Below are 20,191 nucleotides of genomic sequence, written 5' to 3' on the forward strand. Positions count from 1 at the left end.
TGTGCATCTGTAAAGCAGGCAGATTTGGGGATGGCAGTGTGGTGGTCCTTTATTCAGTGCTCTCAAAACACTGCGGCCTTAACAAGCAAGAGTAGAGGGAAGGGGATTTTTTAATGTTATGGAAGGGACTTTATAGTTATACCCAAGCTATGTGCTCTCTTCTGTCTCTCATGCTGTTAAAGGACTTAATATACTGAATATAAAGCAACATAACCCAAAGGGGTTAGGCAGAGAATCACCAGTCTGTGGGTCAGGCAGTAGGGCAGGCAAGAAAGTACAGGTTGTAGGGTTCAAGTAGCAAGATCCAGAGGTTGGAAAGCAAGGCATGAGCAATCTGGCAACTGACTGGGGAAAATGTGCTGTTCTATGTACTGACGGGGCTGATGAGGGGAAGTGGAAACAGGTGAGCAAGTTAATGAGAGAAAAGACTGGGGCTGGTTGATGGATGGGGAATGGCAAGTCCAGAGAGTTCTGAAGAAATGCATGGGCCTGAGGGAAGTGAGAAGTAGCTGGGGGCAGACTGAGTAAAATGAAAATGACTCAGACAGACATTGTGACAACATGCGGGTAGCAAGAAGCGTAATAGGCCAACTTTGGCTTCTTGTTTTTTCTCTGAAAATTCTGATGCCTGTAGGGATAGTTGCTAGTGAAAACAACGTTAAGCAAGTGGAAATACCTTCTCCGTTTCAGTGACATATATCTAGCAAAGCCGTCTCCATCGCAAACTTTATGTTCACTGTGACCACCATTTTTCTTTTGCAATGAATGAAACAATGGGAATACAAAGCTTCAAGAGGCTATTCCTGGCTCATCTCAAAACCGGTCTGCCATCCACACTGGACCCCCTCCATTGTGCCTGCCTCCAGAACAGTTGTACGGATGATCAAATTCTGTTTATCGATATTAACTTAATTTCAGCATTCAAAACCATCATCACCTCCAGGGGTGTCTCGAGTGATTTTTGGGCCCCATAAAAAATATATCTGTCCCGACCACCACAGGCCACGCCAACCCAATTGCTGTAACTACACCTCAAGGAATCCGATCGACCAATTCAGAGCTTTCAATATCTCTACCATTACAGGCTTGCAACTCTCTTGAATGCTTACCGTAAGATATTTGCTGAAAGTAAGCTGTGGAGCTATAACACAGTGCAGAAATGCAAGCAACATTCTGCACACATTGGAATTCAAAAGTTGCTGCTAGACTAACTCTTTATAAGAGTGCGCTAAAGCCCATCTTTTACAGTTTCGATACATTTTGATTGGTAAAATTCTTCAATAAACGATTCTCTTAACCTTAATTAAGAGACCTTAACTAAATATATTTAACAACTAGGAAATAATAATATATCCTTAAATATAATACCATTTGTAATCACATCGCAACCAAAATTAGTACCACCTGACATGTCATTCAACACAAGGCTGCTCACCTCCTTCCTCAGTTGGGAGTAGGGCGGTCAAAAGAGGAGCGAAATGTTACCACTCTGAATTTTCTGTGAAGATATTAAGGTTAGAAAACCAACCTTGATGCTGAGTCCTTTACTCTCTGTTCACCTAAGAAAGCACACCTGTACATGGTTGCAGCACCATTATGAAGTTCTCTGATGACACAACTGTAGATGGCCTCATCAAAACAATGATGAGTCTAACTACAGGGAGGAGGTCCAGCACCTTGTGACAGTGTGCTGACATTAACCTGGCACTTAACACGCTCTCTAAATGTTCCATGTTCACTGTTTGGTCTCTAGCTTTGTCTGCTGTAGGGTACCGGGCAGGCAGTGTAAAGTGGGTTTATCAGAGCTTTTTCACTGAAAACAGCAGTAAGTTGCTGTTGTTGGTTGATGAAAGTGGAAAGCAAGAAAACAGTAAAAATGAGCTAAATGGCAAAGTGGATGGGTCAAACAAACACAAGACTTTTGTCCAGGAGACCGCTGTTTGTGTCCCTTGTGAAAATAAAAGTAAACATTACCATTTTGTTACGACCGTTATCAGACATTTCGTAATGTTGTGAGCTGTTAGTCAGTCAAGTTAACGTCAAACACACTCTTTTCCTTAACCTAACTAAGAGGTTTTGTTGCCTGAACCTAACCTCCCTTTGAGACGGAAGATTATTTTAAAAGGACTGTCTGCATGTCACTAGTGGAAACTGACACGTCTCTGCCATGTCCAACACTAACGCTAACGTGCCTAGAGTGTCATTGTTTGAAGCTTAGGGCCACTGACCAAGCATCAGTATTTGACGATTTGAAAGTGAGAATGTGTTGCCCAAAACCAACTAAATGGAAAACTAACAATGGTTTTGTTAATTACTATGGTCTTGGTGAATAGTAGTCATTGCTTACAAATTGCCTACAATTTGTAGAATTAGTCAGGTGGTGTTATTAGTTTAAAAATGACCAGATTTAGTCCTTAGAGGGTATGCTGAAACATTAGCCATCAGAGAGTGAGTCAACGAGGACTCCTACTACTGTCAATACACCCAGTGGACGTTTAGTGTGGTTTCTCTTAAGGCACATTCCATTCAATCCTATTTTTAAAGCCCAATATCACATATTACAAATTTGCCTCTAATAGCTTTACAATCTTTACAAAATACGACATCCTCTGTCCTTGGACCCTTGCATCAGATAAGGAAAATATGATTTAAACCAGTTTATTCCGGTTCCTTTTAATCCCAATTAAATGTTCCAGTCTCTCTAATAGGATATGATAGTCAATGGTGTTGAATGCAGTAATACGATCTTACAAGGCAACTACAAAGACAAGTCCTTTGTCTGATGCTATTAAAAGGTCATTAGTAATTTTCAGCAGTGCTGTCTCTTTGCTGATGATTCATTGTAAATCCTGACTGACAATCCACTAATAAGTTATTGTTATGGAGAAAGTCACACTGATAAGTCTCTAGGATCTTGGAGAAAAAAGGAAGGTTAGATATATGTCAATAATTGGCTAAAACCTCAAGAGTGAGATTTTTTAAGAAGAGGTTTAATTACAGTTACTTTGAAGGGCTGTTGGTACATGGCCTGTTAATGAAGACCGATTAATCATACCTAGTAAATAAGTGCTAAATAAGGGAAGAACTTCTTTTAGCAGTTGGGTCGGGGTGTAAGAGCCAGGTAAATGGTTTTAGATGGAAAAAATCGCACAAGTCAATTGGGGAAGGTCGCTGGGAGGAAAGCAAGTCTAGGACTCAGACGAAAAATTTGAAATCAAGATTTATTGTAAAATTGCAGAGAATGACGATGGGTACTGACTGGCAAGTAAGGCAGAGATGGCATGCTGGGTGTGGCAAGCTGTAGGCAGGCAGACTGATATATTCTGATACAAAGATAAACCGATTAGCAAGCAACCTGGATTTGCACACAAGAAAATAACTTGAAATTTACTTTTCAAGCAACGTAGAAGTGAACACTACTAGTGTAGTTAAGTCAACAATCTGGTAATGAGTGAGTCAAGAGTCATAGTAGATATGCTGCAGAGAAGATAAGCTGATGAATGTCATGTGTGTGGACCGAGGAAGGTGATAAACAGATGTAGACAGGTGTGGTGGACTTGGCCCAGGTTGTCAGCAGGACAGGCAGAGATATGGCCCATTTTAATTTTCGGGGTTGAGGCTTATAACTTGTAACTAACTTACTTTGTTTCATTATCTTATTTTTTAGAGGGGTAATAAAGACGAGTGTCATTGGCAGTGAGCTTGTAGCACTAACAACATGATGATCAATTTGGCTAGGTTAGCATACGAGATGGCATTTAATCTAGTGTCAATGGAATCACTTCCCTAAATCTGACTAGAGCACTATCAGATTATAAGACATTGAGTGAAACAATTTAGAAAGTCTGGTAGTAAGAATTAAAAACTTTAGATAATTAGATAATTGTTTGATGAAAGACGGTTCTATGGAAAGACTGTTAAATGTTCAATTTCAATGCAAGAACAAGATAAATGGTGTGGTTAATCCAATGGGTGGGTTTCTGTACACTTTGACAGAAGCTAATCACATCTAATAATGATATAAATGTACTAATCCATATCCACGTGAATATTATAATCACCTACAATAATTACTACAACAAACGTCATCGCAGAAGCACAGCACCCACTTTCCAGTTCCCCTTCATTCAGCACTGTCAGCACTATTGCCGTAGTTAGCACTTTCAGCTATGAGCCGCCGGCTTGCCAGCGACATGTTGAGAGCCTCTTTAAGGTCTAAACTTGATAAAAACTCTGAGAATTCAGTCATCATCATGACATCATTTTGACATCATCCTCCTCCAGTTTCCACATTTTATTTAAATGTTTTATTTCTGTTTATTTGGTTCTTAATGCGGTACACTATAACAAATACAATTGGCTGTATTGTTTTCCAGGCTGGGTGTGACTAAATAAGAACAAGGCTTTCAAATGCGTCATAATTTAGTTCAGGTTGAGGTTTAAGTGCTTAGCGAAGATGGCTGCAACCTACCTCCTCGATGAATGTGTGTATTAATATGAATGGGGGAGTGGACACAGATTTCAGAATGACACAATAAATCAATATGATTATCCAACATAAAATAATTTACTTATCTTGAATTAGGGCCGTCGCCATCTTGACTTTTTGCAACCAACAAACGGAACTTACCATATTCATAGGCTTCCATACAATCAGTTGTTTTAGCAACCGGAAGATTCCCCCCTGCTGGCCAGTAGAGAGAATGCAAGTTTTAAAATGTCTCGGCTGAACTGGAGGTTGCTCCTGCAAAGAGTTCAGTCTACTCAGCTGGAGCGATTGAGCACCATTCTTCTAGAGTTCCCTCTCTTGGTGTTTTGATGATGAAAGTGAATAATGCTTTGATAGGTTTCTCCCAAAATTTCCCTAAAGATGTTTAATTCCCAACTCAGTTGTACAGGTTTTTGCTGTATTCTGCCACCCTTGTAAATATTGCATTCTACTGTATGTTAAAATGAAACCTTTCCAACCTTGTGTCTGCCTGCAGCTATGAAGACAGTGCTGGAGATGCCATCAGGAAGCCGCCTTCTCAGGCTCAATGCCAAAGGACCTGATGTTATAGGTGAGTCACAACATCTCAGTCAAAAAGAAAGAAAAGAAAGAAAGAATTTCAAAGAAGTTCAAAGAAGTTCTGTGTTGTGTAAAATGCAGTGACTTGCACAGCTCCATATATTTATCGAGGTCAGGCGTTTAATTATTATTATCATTTACAGCAAAGCACACGTTTTTTTCTGTCAAAATAAATATGACATTCATAATGAAATGAGATGAAACATTCTGGACATTATGAAAGCTGGCGGCAGCAGCAGCAATGCTGTCTAGTTTGAACACGATTTGTTTGAGATCACTGCTCACTCAGGCAGTGTGGCCCGGGCATTAGGGTTGCAAGGAGCTCTCAAAGTGCTACTACCTGCTGATTGATGACACCACCTCAGCCCTGTGGGTGTTGTCTGTTGGTCCTTCCCATGTATGTCCCATTCCTCCAGGTTCAGTCTTTGGTAACTCTGCGATGTCACTGCCTGTTTGGCTCTCGTGCTGTGGTGTCGTGATGTGGTGTGATGTAATCGTAACATTCGACTCGGTGGTCTAGTCGTCTAATGTTGCACGTCAGGGCTACTCTCTCTGCAGGGGCAGCCATGTTTTGACACGTTTCTTCATCTCTTCGTAAACCCTGGGCACTACACGGCTACACCCATCATGTGTCGACAGGAATGATCATATAGCGCCGCCGCCCCTCTTGCTTGTGAGACACCATGTTGTGATTTCGAGCGTAACGCTAGATGTCAGTGAAGGTTGTCTGACTCAAAGGGATTCGAGGCAATTTAAGGGACATTTTAAATCCTTTTCAAACATGATTTTAAAAACAATGTATCGATAGTAGTCGCGGACATATCGATACACTATCATTTAAACTATCGCGATGGTAATCTATATCGGTATTTTTGCACAGCCCTATCTACATCCTTGTTTTGATCATTCATTTTTGAGTTTGTTTTGCTGTTGTAGAAGTATATTATCAGCTTGACCCTTGCAGTGTTCAATAAAAATGCAAAGGACTGTGTAAAGAAATGGGAAAATGTCATATAATCATCACGCTTCAGTGAAACGAAAAGAAGAAGAAGCTTTGCCCTACCTTACTGATGTTATCACTCCCCAACAAATAGTGTTTTAATGTTATTTTAATTCATTTTAAATCCTGTATTTGGGAGCATACACCACATTTCACACCCAGTTTGCTCATCATGACTTCTGCATTTCTTTTGCATCTTGATGAAGATATGTGAATATTAAGTTAAAACGTAAGGTCAACATTGAAAGTTATTGTACAGTAATAAATGTCCATCTTGCTCTGTCTCCCTCAGTTATCGAAGCCGTCTCTCTTAAGGGGAGAGTGGAGGAGACCAGTCTGGTGTCTACAGGCTCCTATGTGATAGGAAACACCTCCTTGGACTTCCAGAGAGGGACGGACAGGCAGACACTCAGGACACATGGCCCACTCAATGCGGATTTCATTATCAAGGTGAAACAAAGAAAAGAGAACAGGCTTAGGTTTATAACAAAACAGCCCGAGGACTTTAGGCTTCTGACGTACATATTTTATTAGAGATAGAATAGAAATACATCAGTCAAATTCAGTGGCGGGCCGTGGATTTTATACCTGGGCCTTCAGTGCTGTTCGACACTTCTAATAACCTCATTATGACGTCACAGCTACGGGTTATTATTTGTTTTGTGTAAAAGCCGCATATTCACGAAACACTGCAACATTTGACAAATGAAATAAAATGTTACATGAAGTTCAACACCTAGCATACAAAACAGGAAATGCAGAGTGCAGATACATGAATACGAGCATGACGGGACGCTGCGTCATTAACGGACAATATAGTCCAAATCAATGTAACACAATGACAAACTCACAAGAGCAGTCGCATATATTCGTATGACAACAAAGCAACAAATCAATCCAGCAGACCTGCAGCGGATCCACGCATTCCACCACACGAGCACGAGCCATTCAAATATTATTAATAAAAACACCACGATAGACAAATGAACAGTAGAGGTAAACAAACGAGCTTCACTTACCAAATGCTGTCTATCCTCCTTTCTTTGTTGACAAAGAGTTTAATCCCAGTACATCAGTTCCAGTACGAAGTCCTTCTCCATTCATCGACGCCAGTCGAGCCTCCACAGTTGTATTTCGCCGGTCGTCGTCGGTCTTCCGCCGCCGGTCGGTTGTCCTTCTTCTGCCGCCGGTCGGTTGTCTGTCTTCCGCAGCCGTTCGGTGGTCGTCTTCGACCACGGTTCGGTGGTCGTCTTCGGCCGTGGACCAGCGAAGGGCGGGCCGCGGTTGTGGAGCTGTTTCCCTGCGAACGTGGTCGTTGAGTTGTAGATCCACTCGAGTCTCTCCAAAAGTACCGACGCTCAGTTAAAATGAAACACATTCACAGCCATAACATGTGCAACGCTTCTCCGACGCTGCATACAAATCCTTTTCCTGGCTGGATCAGGGCTGCTAGCTGTGGGGTCATTTCTTACTATGTCCAGTTTGTTCAGAAATGTCCTTCTTGAGAAAAGCGTTCCCAGTAACTCTGCCACTAAATCTGTTTCTCCTCCTTCCGCCATTTCATATTAAAAAAACAAAGCTAGGTAAAATGTCTTTCAAATATTTCCACTTGAACTCTGTCTGCTACAACCAAAGCTCTGCTAGCAAGCATTATGTTTCGCGGGCACATAGTCACGTGCCCGCCCACTGACCAATCACAGCACACTCTGCACCTTGCGGCAGAGAGGCATCTGGACTCTGAGCTGCAGTAATGCTGACGTCACTGTAGGCCTGCAAACCGCTCTGGTGCGTCCATGAATCTCAAACTAAAGATCTGATTGGTTGAAGACTATGTCAATCAACAATATCGTCCCCATTCAACTTAAACTGCACATGGAAGCACTGGGTGAGTCTGCAGGGCTGGGGCCTCTCTTCTTACTAGAGACACAGAGGTGAAATCTGATTGGATAAAAGCTCTACTTAAAACAAGCTGCACTGGAAGCAGAGCAACTGAGGAGCACAGTAGCTGTGCAATGAGAAAATAAGATAATGGGGAAAATATTTTTATAAAATATAATACATATAAGAAAAAATTAAATGTATTTAAGAAAAAATATTAAATTATAAAATAGCTATAACTTTGTGATTCTGTTTAGGCCAGCAGAGAAGGCTTTGCAGGCCCTGACGGCCCGCCACTGGTCAAATTAAATACCTTTTTGAGGTTGTTGCCAGCGGCACTACTGGTATCACTGTTGAAGAGGCCTTTAAAATCTAAACAGAACTAAATCTTCCTACTTGTAATGACGCAACCCCTTTCATATTGCGGTTTTAATGAACACAAGCGCACCAGCAGTGTTAACAGGGCCTCCACACAGTCAGATGTCTTGCGAAATTAAAGGCATTTTCCAATGCCTTCACCATTCTGACCACATTCTAACACCATTCCACATTTCTAAAGAATAAGTCTGGTGATATTCTATACTTTATTTCTTGTCAGCAAATCCCATGTGCAGCCCCAAACAAACAATACATGCATCCTGCTAACAAGTACTGTGTGTGTATCCAAACCCTGCTATATTGTATTCCTTCATGATACAGAGCTCAATTGTTTTCCACAAACATAACCGCATATTGCACTGGCCGACATGTTCCTTCATTATTATGAACACACACACTTTATTTAGATTCAGTTCCACATACACAATGTACGGTAGCTTGGTCAGTGGCCCTATGCGTCAAACTTTGATGCTCCACTTTTAAACGTGCAGGGCTGCCTCTAGTGACTGAAGTAATTAAGAAAGAAGTCAGGTGAGGTAGTATAAACTGTGTGTCTGTGTCGTGGTGGATGGATCAAAGAAACTCAGGACTTTCACCCAGGAGGTCGCTATTCGTGTCTCGTCTGAAACAAAAATCATTGACTGATCTTAACTTATGTAACTTACAGTATGTAGCATAGAGTAATAGAATGTAACCTAGCGTCACGTAGCATAAAGTATTAATAATATAAAGTAACGTAGCGGTCCTAACATACTTTTTTGAGCCCAAACCATGATCTTTTCCTAAACCACACTAAACAGTTTTCTTTGATTTCACATCATTAACCACGTGTTGAAGTCCATCGGACTACCTGCATGTTGAAAAATACCCAGTGTCTTAAAAAAGGGATGCCAAGGGATGCTTGTATCGGACAAGTTGGAAGTGAGGATGTGTTGCAGAAATACTCACCAAAGCACCTAATCTGCAGCTGAAAATAATCCCCAACAAAGGCACTATATACACCTGTTAGAGGAACAGTATCTTTTTAAGTGAATTACTTATTCCTTTACAAAGAGATAGTTCAATATTTGGGGACATATGCTCATAGCTTTCTCCTAAACTCTGTATTGGTAAATAAAAAGTCGGTTGCAGTGGCTGTATGCAGACTTGTGGTCACAGGTTGCCAGGTTTGGTACCATCGGGCCTGTAAACAAATCTTACACCTTGTAACTGCCTCTGAAACAAAAAAAATAATGCATTCTTACATTTCTCTATTAGTCCAAATTACACAAAAAGATGAGCACAGACATGAGATTGATATTGATTTTCTCATCTCAGTCTCAGAAAGAAAACGAACAACGGTACTCATTAAAAATGTTGAATGATTCTTTTAAAAATCGAACTTTATTCATGACCCTTTTGTGTCTTGGACTTGGGCTGAGCGAGAGAGTTAAAAAATAATAAGACACAGACTATCATGTTGTTATCATAAAAAATATAAAATAGAGTAAAATATAAAATGAAGTGCACAAACGAACAGATAACAGGACTATAAACAAGTGAGATGTAAGTGTAATGTAAAAGTGTCGAGTGTATTTAAATAAGAACCTAGAAGGGATGTGCAGGGGAGTGACCGGTATAATATATATTGTTATGGCTATATCCAATACTGTGACGTTTTACTTCTATTCCTCGCCTATTTGTGTCACATTTATTTTGTGTATTCTGGTGTAATTTAGCCTCCATTCATTGCCTTTATAGGAATCTCAACATGTTCTGCTCAGGTTGACTCTTCTTTCCAGCCACGCTCCGACAAAGACCCGGTGTGGTTCAAACCGGGCTGCTTGTCTTTTTTTGTCTTTGATATCCCCGAAATGAATAAAGGCATTTTGGCTACATCCTTGGCGAGTGTGCCTGAAGTAAGCCCAGAAGCTTCTCTTTGTTCAATAGAAATAATAGTTTGCCAAACTGCATCTCACTTTCCAATCAAACTCCATCTACTGATGAAGACTGTAAGATGCAGTTGGAAACGGTTAATTCGTGGGCCTTGAGTTAAGATTATTTTGCATTAAAGAGCAGGATCACAGTCTAAAGGAGGATTTAAAGTGGTGTTTTAAGGGGTAATTATGTGGCTATGGAGCCTCCACAGCTTTAGCCTGTGCGCACCAATACAAAATGTGTAACTGTATGTCAGGGCTGAGGCAGTTACAGAGATATCTCATAAAAACTGGAAAGTTCTAGCTGGGATTGGTCAGCTGGTCAAGGGCGTCTGTAGGTAGAGCAAGTTTAAGCTTGGGCTGCTTGTGTGTTCAACGCTGATGGAGTGAAGAAAAAATGAACAAAGTTGAAGAATATAAATTGTAATTCAAGCATGATACAGTCTAATAATTCACAATACACTCAGTCTGTCTGGTGTTGGGTTAATGCTATTCGACAAATAAAATTGATGCTGAACTATTAGTGAAAATTGACTGCCACTTTCCCTATGTATCAAGTAGCATAGGATCCACTGGCAGCTCCAGACTTCAGACTGAGGCCTGTCTATTATGACATTTCTGCTAATAAAACTAATTTGAGAGACCTGCTTTTACTTAACATTCTTGCTGCTCTTCTTTTATTTATATTTATTAACTTTGTGATATTGTTTGCTTATTTTGTTGCACATTGCTTTGCTACAGGTGTGTGTACATTGAACTCATATAATGGAGTGTAAAAGTGTACTGGATGAAAGGTAGAAATAAGTAAATGGACTGTACTTGTATCACGCTTAGGCATTCACACTACATGTCATCATTCACCCATTCACATCCATTCATACACTGATGGCATGCAAGGTGCCACCTAGAGTCTATCAGGACTCTAACATTCATACAACATTCACATCAACATCGTATTGTATGAATGTAGCTACGGGAGCAAATTGGGGTTAAGTGTCTTGCCCAAGGGACTAGCGGAGCCAGGGATCAAACCGCCGATCCTCTAATTGAAGGACGAACCCCGCTCTCCAATGAGTCCCCCTAAGTCGTCATTAGTGTCATGGTGTATTATGACTGCAGCATATAATACACTGACTAACCTTGGTGTAGTGTTGTATTCACAGCGGAGCAAAAAGCAGATGACAATAAAGAAATCTTCATTGTCTTAAAATGGAAAAGTGATGGTAAACTCTGCCAGGACTGGTTGACAGCATGTAAAACGTTGTTTTTTCAGCATTGAAGTGGTGAGGGCAGGTTGCTCACACACATAATAGTGAGCAGCAATATTTTGATTTACATTCATTGACATGTAAGCTTCAGAAACAAATGTGGGTGAAATAATTAAGTGAGTGACCAAAAAGCCTGAGACAAAATAGCATTACCAAAGTGCTTGATGCACTGCAATTTATTAATTATGTAATATATCCTATTTCACAGTATACAGTTTTTTACGCTCTTCTTTTTACAAAATTTCAAAACTCTTTTGAAGAATACGTCACGTTTTGTGAAATGTGCTTATTTGTATTAAAAACAAAGCTCTTCTCAGGAGTGAACTATTAACATGAATCTTCTCCTGAGCTCTACTTTGCTCCTCTATTCAGTTCTCTAATCATCTCTACCCTACACTACTTAACATAACAATGTTCTTCTTAACTATTCATTCTCCCTATATGTTGTGCAGATGAAGTATGGAGGCTCTAAGGATACAGTTGTCCAGTTTCTCTTCTACCAGCCAATCAGGTACCAGTGGAGAGAGACTGACTTCTTCCCCTGCTCGGTCACCTGTGGAGGAGGTGAGGTGACCATCAGTCAGTCGACAGTAATTGTAAACAGGTGTCTTTGTGTTTGAATGATTATTTAACATTGTCTTAGTTTTCATTGTATATCCAGCGTCATCTGTTAATAACTGCAACATTTTACGGTAACGTACATTTAAAACAGTCTGTGTCTGCTTTCCTTCCCCAGGCTATCAGCTGAACTCTGCAGAGTGCACAGACATCAGATCCAACCAGACCCTGCCCGAGCATCATTGTAACAGCTATCCTGAAAACACCAAACCCACACCGAAACTCAAGGAGTGCAATATGGACCCCTGTCCAGAGAGGTAGGGATCAATACAGGTTGTATTTCACATTGTTGCGCCACAAAAAACAACATTTCAGGAACATTTCAGCCTGGTATTACTAAATGGTAATGAGTAACGTACCTATTTTTTAAAAATGTGGTTGCTATCACTACGCATTTTTTGCTTTTGCGTGTCATTTCATGGCGTGGCAATGTAAGAAGCTCAGAGCAAGTGCTTCGGAAGTTATGTGGTCTAGCTTGAACAGCGAGAAAGTGTGCGTTGGGAGGTGGTTGGGGTGTAGGGATGTGTCAAACAAACACGTGACTTTCACCCACAAGATGTGTGTTTAATGAGAACGGGTGGTAAATCAACACGCAAAAAGCTTTATGCTGAATGTCCTTAAAGCTTGTGTAGGTAGCAATGGAGCAAGAGTAAGCTAGATTTTACATATTATACAAGCAAATCCCAGCCCAGTGTTGCCAACTCTTTTCCAATAAAAGTAGCTTGCAGCACTACCTCCAAAAGTTGCTAAATCTAGCAAGAAAGTCAATGATAAGACGGATATCGAGGCTGAAGAGCAGTGCAAAGCATTTTCTCTTCATATCCTTGTACCCCTCTATTGTAACCTTGAAAGTCAAACTGCTATTAATAAGCACTGTGTCGGCTTACATTTATCATCTATGCTTTCTCAAGATTCGTATGACCTCATGACTCTCAGGCTGCTATCTGGATACCAAAGTCTCCTAAACGTTCACTGTTTTGTGATATTTTGTCTCCTCCAGTGATGGATTCAAAGAGGTGTTGCCATATGACCATTTCCAACCTCTGCCTCGGTGAGTGACCTTAAAATCCTTCATTTTATAAGTGACTTTACAATTTTTTCTTCTCTTTGACATATTTCCTGTTTGGACATAGTGTTGGCTCAGATGTAACACAGGACGTGAGTTGGCGGAATGTGTCGAGAAATCTGTGATACGATTACATCCAATGAAGCACCCTGAAGTAACCAAAAGTAGAAGAAAATAGAATGTACACAAGACAAGCAGGAATTTATCTACATTAAACATTTACATAATATTGCAATAACATGTAAAGTTTACTAGTCTGACGATTGGTCTAACCCAAGTCTTCCAGGAATATAAAAAACATTTTGATTGGACATTCTGACCTTTAGTAGTGAAGTTGCTAACAATATATTTTGCAACGTGAAAAAGGTTTAATTTCTGGATTTGTTCTTTTTACTGTCATTTTTATTATTTAAGTGGATTTATGGACATTTATTCAGGATGATATCCCCTGAATGTAGAATTCACACTGAAATTTAAAATGTCTGTGTTCAGATTTGACTATAACTCCAAGAAGAAATATGATTTTTACGGAAATGGCAGACATTGATGAAAGACAAGCAAAGCAAGTGGCATAGTATATCAAGCGACCATTATTGAAAGTTACCTGGTAAGATAACTAGGGCTGTGAAATGATTACAAATTGTAATCAAATTAATCACAGGTTTCTGTGGATTAATCATGATTAATCACATATTACCGATTTTTGTGTCATTATTGTGCGTCTTTGCGGTGCTTTGATGCTCGAGTCCCCCGTTGCCACTCGCAAAACTTCCCCTCGTCCTCAACAATATTAATCGGTCTACAGCTTTTTGCAATCCATTTGGCAACTGTGCTAGTCAACTTGTCACAGGCAGACTTAGTGAGGGAACTACGTTGTTCAGTGAGGGTGGTTTGGCGCATTCCACTTAAACTCCCCTCACCGACCAACGCATGCGTAGCGCTGAGATGGTACTTTAGGCTGGTAGTGCTACGGTGAAACCATAACGTCTTCCCGTTTACGCCCCTTTTCCTAGAGGCGGGAATTGCCCCCTCTCTACGGCAACGCTGATGGGACATATCTTCAACACCAGAAAGGACAAACATGAGAGTCTGTTACATGTGTTTGTTTGGATAGCAGCTAACGTCTGACTGCATTAGAGATGTTTTGATTGAGACCTGTATGCTTTTGCTTCGATTATTGTTGTGTCACCTTCGTGATCTTAATGTTTTGGATATATCCTTCCACTGCATATTGCAGTCCCTTTTGCCTTGATCCGGAGAATATCGCGGAGATATTACTCCAAAAAGTATCACTGACACTGACAGATATAGCGCTGGTCCCCGTCCTCGCCATGCTTTTGGGTTGACAGTCCTGGGAGTTTTGTCGACGTAGCAACAGTAACTAAGGGGGCGAACGGTCAATTGTGGGATATTGGAAGCTCATTCTGCGCATACGTTAAATGCGTTAAAAAAAAATAACGAATTAATCCTGTAATTTAATCATAACGTGTTAACGCGTTATTTTTCACAGCTCTAAAGATAACGAGTATGACAAGTTAGAAAGTCCATTAAGGTTGGGTAGGAGTGCATCATGAAGATGCAACCTGTGATGATAAATGCACCATTGAGTGACTTGAGAAAGCATTAACTGAGCTTGGCCCTTGTTATGTGTGTTTGCTCAGCTGGGAGCAGGGCCCCTGGACCCAGTGCTCGGTGTCCTGCAGTCAAGGTGGTGGGTGGCAGGTTCGCAGCATGCTGTGTGTGGAGGAGGACACGCAGGGACAGTTCTCCCAGGTGGAGGAGTGGAAGTGCACCCACTCCCCTCGACCTATCACCCAACAGATTTGCAACACCTTTGCCTGCCCCCAGTGGGTGGCCATGGAGTGGTCTCAGGTCAGTGAATCTGTTTATACCAGCCATAAAGTCATAGACTAGAGGGCTTTATTTGGAGGTATAAAATTCATCAGTTTTACTTTTGTCACATCAATTATCAAACAGAAGTGGCAAAAATGGTCTGGTTTTGACATTTCAGATATGAGGATTTGCAAGCCATTCTCATTCCCAACTCGTCACATATGGATGTTTGCTCAGGACGTCAGCAGTGTCCTGGGTGAAAGTCCTGCTGCTCTTATGACCACGTCACCTGGCTTCCAGAGCAGTTACTCTGACCGTGTAATATTGCCACGGATGGGTTTACAATGGAGTTACTTGAAAGCCTGATGCTAAAGGGTGCCTTGTGCGTCAGTATTTGACGGCCTGGGAATGAGACCAGACTGGGATTTTCTGCTTTTCCTTCTTTTCCATATTTTCTATCTTTTCTATCATTTTAAATATAATATCTTTGAGTTTTGGACTGTTGTTCTGACCAGTACAAGCTGGTCCAAAGAGTTATTTAACTCTTATATTGTACTTATAGAAGTTATAGATACGTTTGCATTCAGTTAAGTTGGACAAAATCAATCTTGAGGGGTTACGAGATAATTAATACTAGAAGAAAGCAGAACAAATATATTTCTATAATCATGTGCAGCCTTTTTCCCGTTTCTTAACAATTACAATCAATTTACTTTTTAAATAGTCAAATGAACTCAGTGACTTAACTAGTCACAACCAGTAGACTTTAAACTGGTTGGATCACAAGTAGACTTGAAGGTCCACAAGCCCAAAATATTGGGAATCACCAATCGATAATGAAAATAACTGGTAGTGGCCACCCTGATGACTTGATCAATGCCAATTGCAAACTGCATAATATGTGAGTTACTGTGTGTGTTGCTGTCCCACTGCAGTGCACAGTGACGTGTGGTCATGGCTTGCGTTACCGGGTGGTTCTGTGCATCGACCATCGTGGGCAGCACATTGGAGGCTGTGAAGCGTCACTCAAACCTCATGTTAAAGAAGACTGTCTGGTCCCTGTTGCCTGCCATAAGCCCCGAGGTAGGACACTATTCATTCCCAGAGAGCTGTGTGTGTTGTAAGGAAGCCAAGACCATAATGGACAAGTGTTTACAGCTGACAAACGTATGTGTGAGACAAATGTATAATACCTTATTTTTTGTGCATATCTTATTGTATAAACAACAGTAGAGTTGGACAAAGGAAGGGATGTATTTGTATCGGAAGCCATGCAAACACACATGCACACACGGTATAAATGCACACACAAGCTATTATAAAAGTAATATTATATTCTTTCTCCTTACGGCGGCCCAACTTGCTGCTGCACTCCACTTGTCCTTCCAAATGTTTCAGTCACCAGCGGCCACTGATAGAGTAGAAGCACAGTTTTCAAATACTGCCAGTGTTGATTGAGCAAAATACCATCATTGTGCATCATGCATACCCAGGCAACCACCTCAAGGACAACGCATCCAGAACTTTTGAGACTGAGTTCAGTCGATTGACAACGTGTCCTCATATTTCTTTGGAGTGACGATATTATATAAGCAAAACATTTGCAATAACAGTCAAAATCCTTGATGTTGGTGAACTGTGAACACGTAAATGAATTATTTTTCTCCAGAGTGGATGGAGCCATCACATTCGGCACAAAATCAGTCACAAGAGGTTTTCAACAATATCCTTCTTGTTGTCGTCATTTTACATTAAATGTTATGTATTATATGCAGTTTGACCAAGCCTACTCATTTTTGCCCTGCAAATCACCATTCCAGGTTAAGAAGCTTTTGTCCAGTTAGTTAGTGATTATTAGTTATTATTATTCGTGTTCTACTCTGAGCGGCTTGAAGAATGTGGGTCCTGATCCCTGGTGTCAGACTGGGTTGACCAGGGCTGTGTTTTTCAACCTCTTCAAAGCTGCGGTACATTTTTTACTTTAAAGAGATCCCGCGGCACACCAACAACCCAAAAAGTTACAAAATGAGACATTGTAGCATAATACAGCATATATGCTGACAATTTAATGAGAAGTCTCTCTCAATTTGTTGATCAGTGTGAAACCTGGGCCTGTTTAGATGAAGACAAAGCTGATATCCTGGCAGAAGCTGAAGAAAGGCTCACACAAAGCTCTTCCTCAACACTTCTCAGTCTCTCTCTGTTTTTAGTCGTGTTGTCCAGGGCCCAGTTCAGAGTCTGCATTTGTCCTTTTCAAATATTTCTCCATCGCTGTTCGTCTTGTCACCTCAACCTCCCGCGCGTCATTTAATTCTACCGTCTTAAATTAACAAGGTCATTATTGCGCTACCTACTGCCACCCACTGGCATGGAAGAGTATTTAATTACTTAGCCAGCCACTATATTGTAGCTCAGACGCTCAACAATGGCAAATTATTTGCAGCAAATAAATAATATTTTTTTGGATCGATTAAGTACACCTGGCGATCTCTCACGGCACACTGGTGGTTGAAAATCACTGGACTAGGGTGTAACTTTCTTTCTGTGTCTCTGTCAGAATCCCTGCCAGTGGAGGCCAAGGTGCCCTGGTTAAAACAATCCCACGAACTGGAAGAACAGCGTACTGCTACAGAAGACCCCACGTGAGTACGCACACATTTACACATGTCCAGTCACTGCACCGGCCAGTGCCGCAGACCGCCCGCGGCCAGTGAAATACAACTGGGGAGGCTCGACTGTCACTGGTCTGTGGCGGCCGGTGTGCGAGTTTAACTGGTTTTGAATTAACTGGTTTATGGTCGAGTGCGTAAAGCAGAAGTGTGGTAGGAGTGGCCTCTCAGGACCCACGTAGAATAAACAGGAAATAAACATTTATGTCGTTTCTCCTCTCTTTCACGTAGTTTCTACGGTTTCTTTTGAAAGAATATAAACGGAACACTTTGTTGGAATATGTACTACTCGTTAACGAGGCTGTGGTTGAGATTCCGAGGACACATGACAAGGACCAGAGTGAATGACAGAGTTAGTGGTAGGTGTCGATGCCTGTTCAAAATACTTACGTCAATAAATCCTTTAAGAAACGCTCTGTTGTCCGTCTTATATTTGTATCATATATCGTTACTAATCTGATGTCAAGTCGATGTGAGACCTGTCTGTGCATTCATGCAGCCTGTGAGTTAAACATACTGAGCTCAAACACCGCGTACAGATGACTGTCAGCTGTGGGGAACTGTGATCCACCCAGATTAAGTTGTGATTCAACTTCTGTAGGCTATCTCACAACGCGTATGTTTTATGTTAAAGACTACGGACATTCATGTTATGTTAACGATACTCTACACTGTGCAGCACACATTCATCTAGATTAGACATGACTGGTAACTGTCGTTTTGTTACTAGAGGGACCGAACGTGAATAACTACACGCAGGGTTAGTGTGTCTGTTGAAACGTTACGATGGAGAGGCTTGTTGCAGCGTTAATTTAGGATTTCGACAGCATGACCAGAGATGGGCAAAGATACATCAAAATGTATTTTGATACAAAATACAAAATACCCCCAAATAAATGTATTACAACAAAATACAAAATACTGGTGCCAGAAAATGTAACAAAATACATGTATTTTGTATTTAAAATATAGGAAATACTTTTTCTGGATTTTCTGTTTTCTAACAATTTGGTATAGCAGAGCATTCGGGTTTATATAATGTACACAAAGCTCTGTGAACCCCACAACAAGGAAGAACAGTCACAGAATGTCAGTGTAACTAAGCAAAGCTATTAAAAGACAACAACTTGATTGATTATGTGTATATATATATTTTTATTAATGGGACTTAACAGCCCATAAACTTTGTTTTGTATCAACAAGAAAATATTCATCACATATGACATATAAGCTCCCAATCTCCCTCTTCCTATAGCTAGCTACTCGACTGATAAGTTAACTTGCTAAACATTGGCTATGCACTAGCCTAGACAGCATGCTAGCGTCATTAGCATGTTAGCATCGATCGCTAGCTTGATATTATAACCATCACCATATACAATAGGCTATGTAGCCAGACCCAGCATAAGTTATACATCAAGCTAGTTGACATCTGTCACACTCAGATAAAATATTTAACTTGACAGACAATCCGTTGAACTTGAAGATCTGAAGACTGAACTCGTGAACTGTTTCGTGGAGAAAGTATTTTGAGTATTTTAAATACAAAATTACTCCACTCTAAAGTATTTTGTTACAAATTACATTAGATTTTTAATCGGCCCTATCAAATACAAATTACAAAATACTCAAAAGTAATTGAAATACGTATTTCAAATACAAGTAATAGAAATACTGCCCATCTCTGAGCATGACCACGACCAATTATCCATCTTCATTACGAAAATAAGATTTGTTGTCTGGTGACAGAAAATTCGTAGAAATATGGACCCTACAGGACTCGATCCATTAACTCTGACTGACCCTTTATGAGTAAATGACATCTGAACTACCACTGAGCCACGGAGCGAAGATGTCACCGTACTCATCAAAATGTTTATTTCCTGTTTATTCTACGTGGGTCCTGAGAGGCCACTCCTACCACACATCTGCTTTACACACTCGACCATTAACCAGTTAATTCAAAACCAGTTAAACTCGCACACCGGTGCGAATGACACGATTAACGCGATTCATCGCGTTTGGTGTGAACGCAGCATAACCCCAACTCACTGGATCAGTGAATCTTAGACCTACTGGTCTTCTGATCTGTTACATCACAGGACATCGCCTTTGATGTGAAGAAACACTCTCTGTGATGTCACGGAACAAGCCGTTGCTATTGAACTGATGACATCATTAGTTGTGTAACGGAACGTTCTACACACATGTGAACCTCAGATTATATAACGTCCTTCTTCCTCATCCTTCTTTTTTTTCTTTCCTTTCCTCCCTCCTCCCTTCCTTGCTTCCTTCCTTCCCCTCCTCCTTTCCTTTCCTTTTCCAAATACAATCTTTTATTTCTTTATCATTTGAATTGTGTGTATTTATGAAGAAAAAAAACACTATAAATTACTATAAAAAAGTAAAAGTATCACATTTAGTATTTTTGATGGTTTATTGACTTCAGAGCGTTGAAATTATTTTTGGGACGGTGACAAAAAATAATATCGTTGTA

At 40.6% G+C, this 20,191-nt stretch overlaps 1 protein-coding gene across 1 annotated transcript in view; it reads left to right on the forward strand.

Moving 5' to 3' along the window:
- adamtsl3 (ADAMTS-like 3) overlaps positions 1-20,191 on the forward strand; it is a gene marked incomplete at both ends in the record, with an annotated part of 203,791 nt that overhangs the window by 145,512 nt on the left and 38,088 nt on the right. Inside the window, 8 exon segments of the mRNA XM_079161155.1 lie at positions 4,986-5,060; positions 6,361-6,518; positions 11,961-12,072; positions 12,245-12,383; positions 13,127-13,177; positions 14,854-15,064; positions 15,961-16,108; positions 17,583-17,667. Of these exon segments, the coding sequence (XP_079017281.1) occupies positions 4,986-5,060; positions 6,361-6,518; positions 11,961-12,072; positions 12,245-12,383; positions 13,127-13,177; positions 14,854-15,064; positions 15,961-16,108; positions 17,583-17,667 (979 nt within the window).

The sequence above is a fragment of the Pholis gunnellus genome (genome assembly GCF_910591455.1).
Source record: "Pholis gunnellus genome assembly, chromosome: 1".
Classification (NCBI taxonomy): Eukaryota; Metazoa; Chordata; class Actinopteri; order Perciformes; family Pholidae; genus Pholis; species Pholis gunnellus.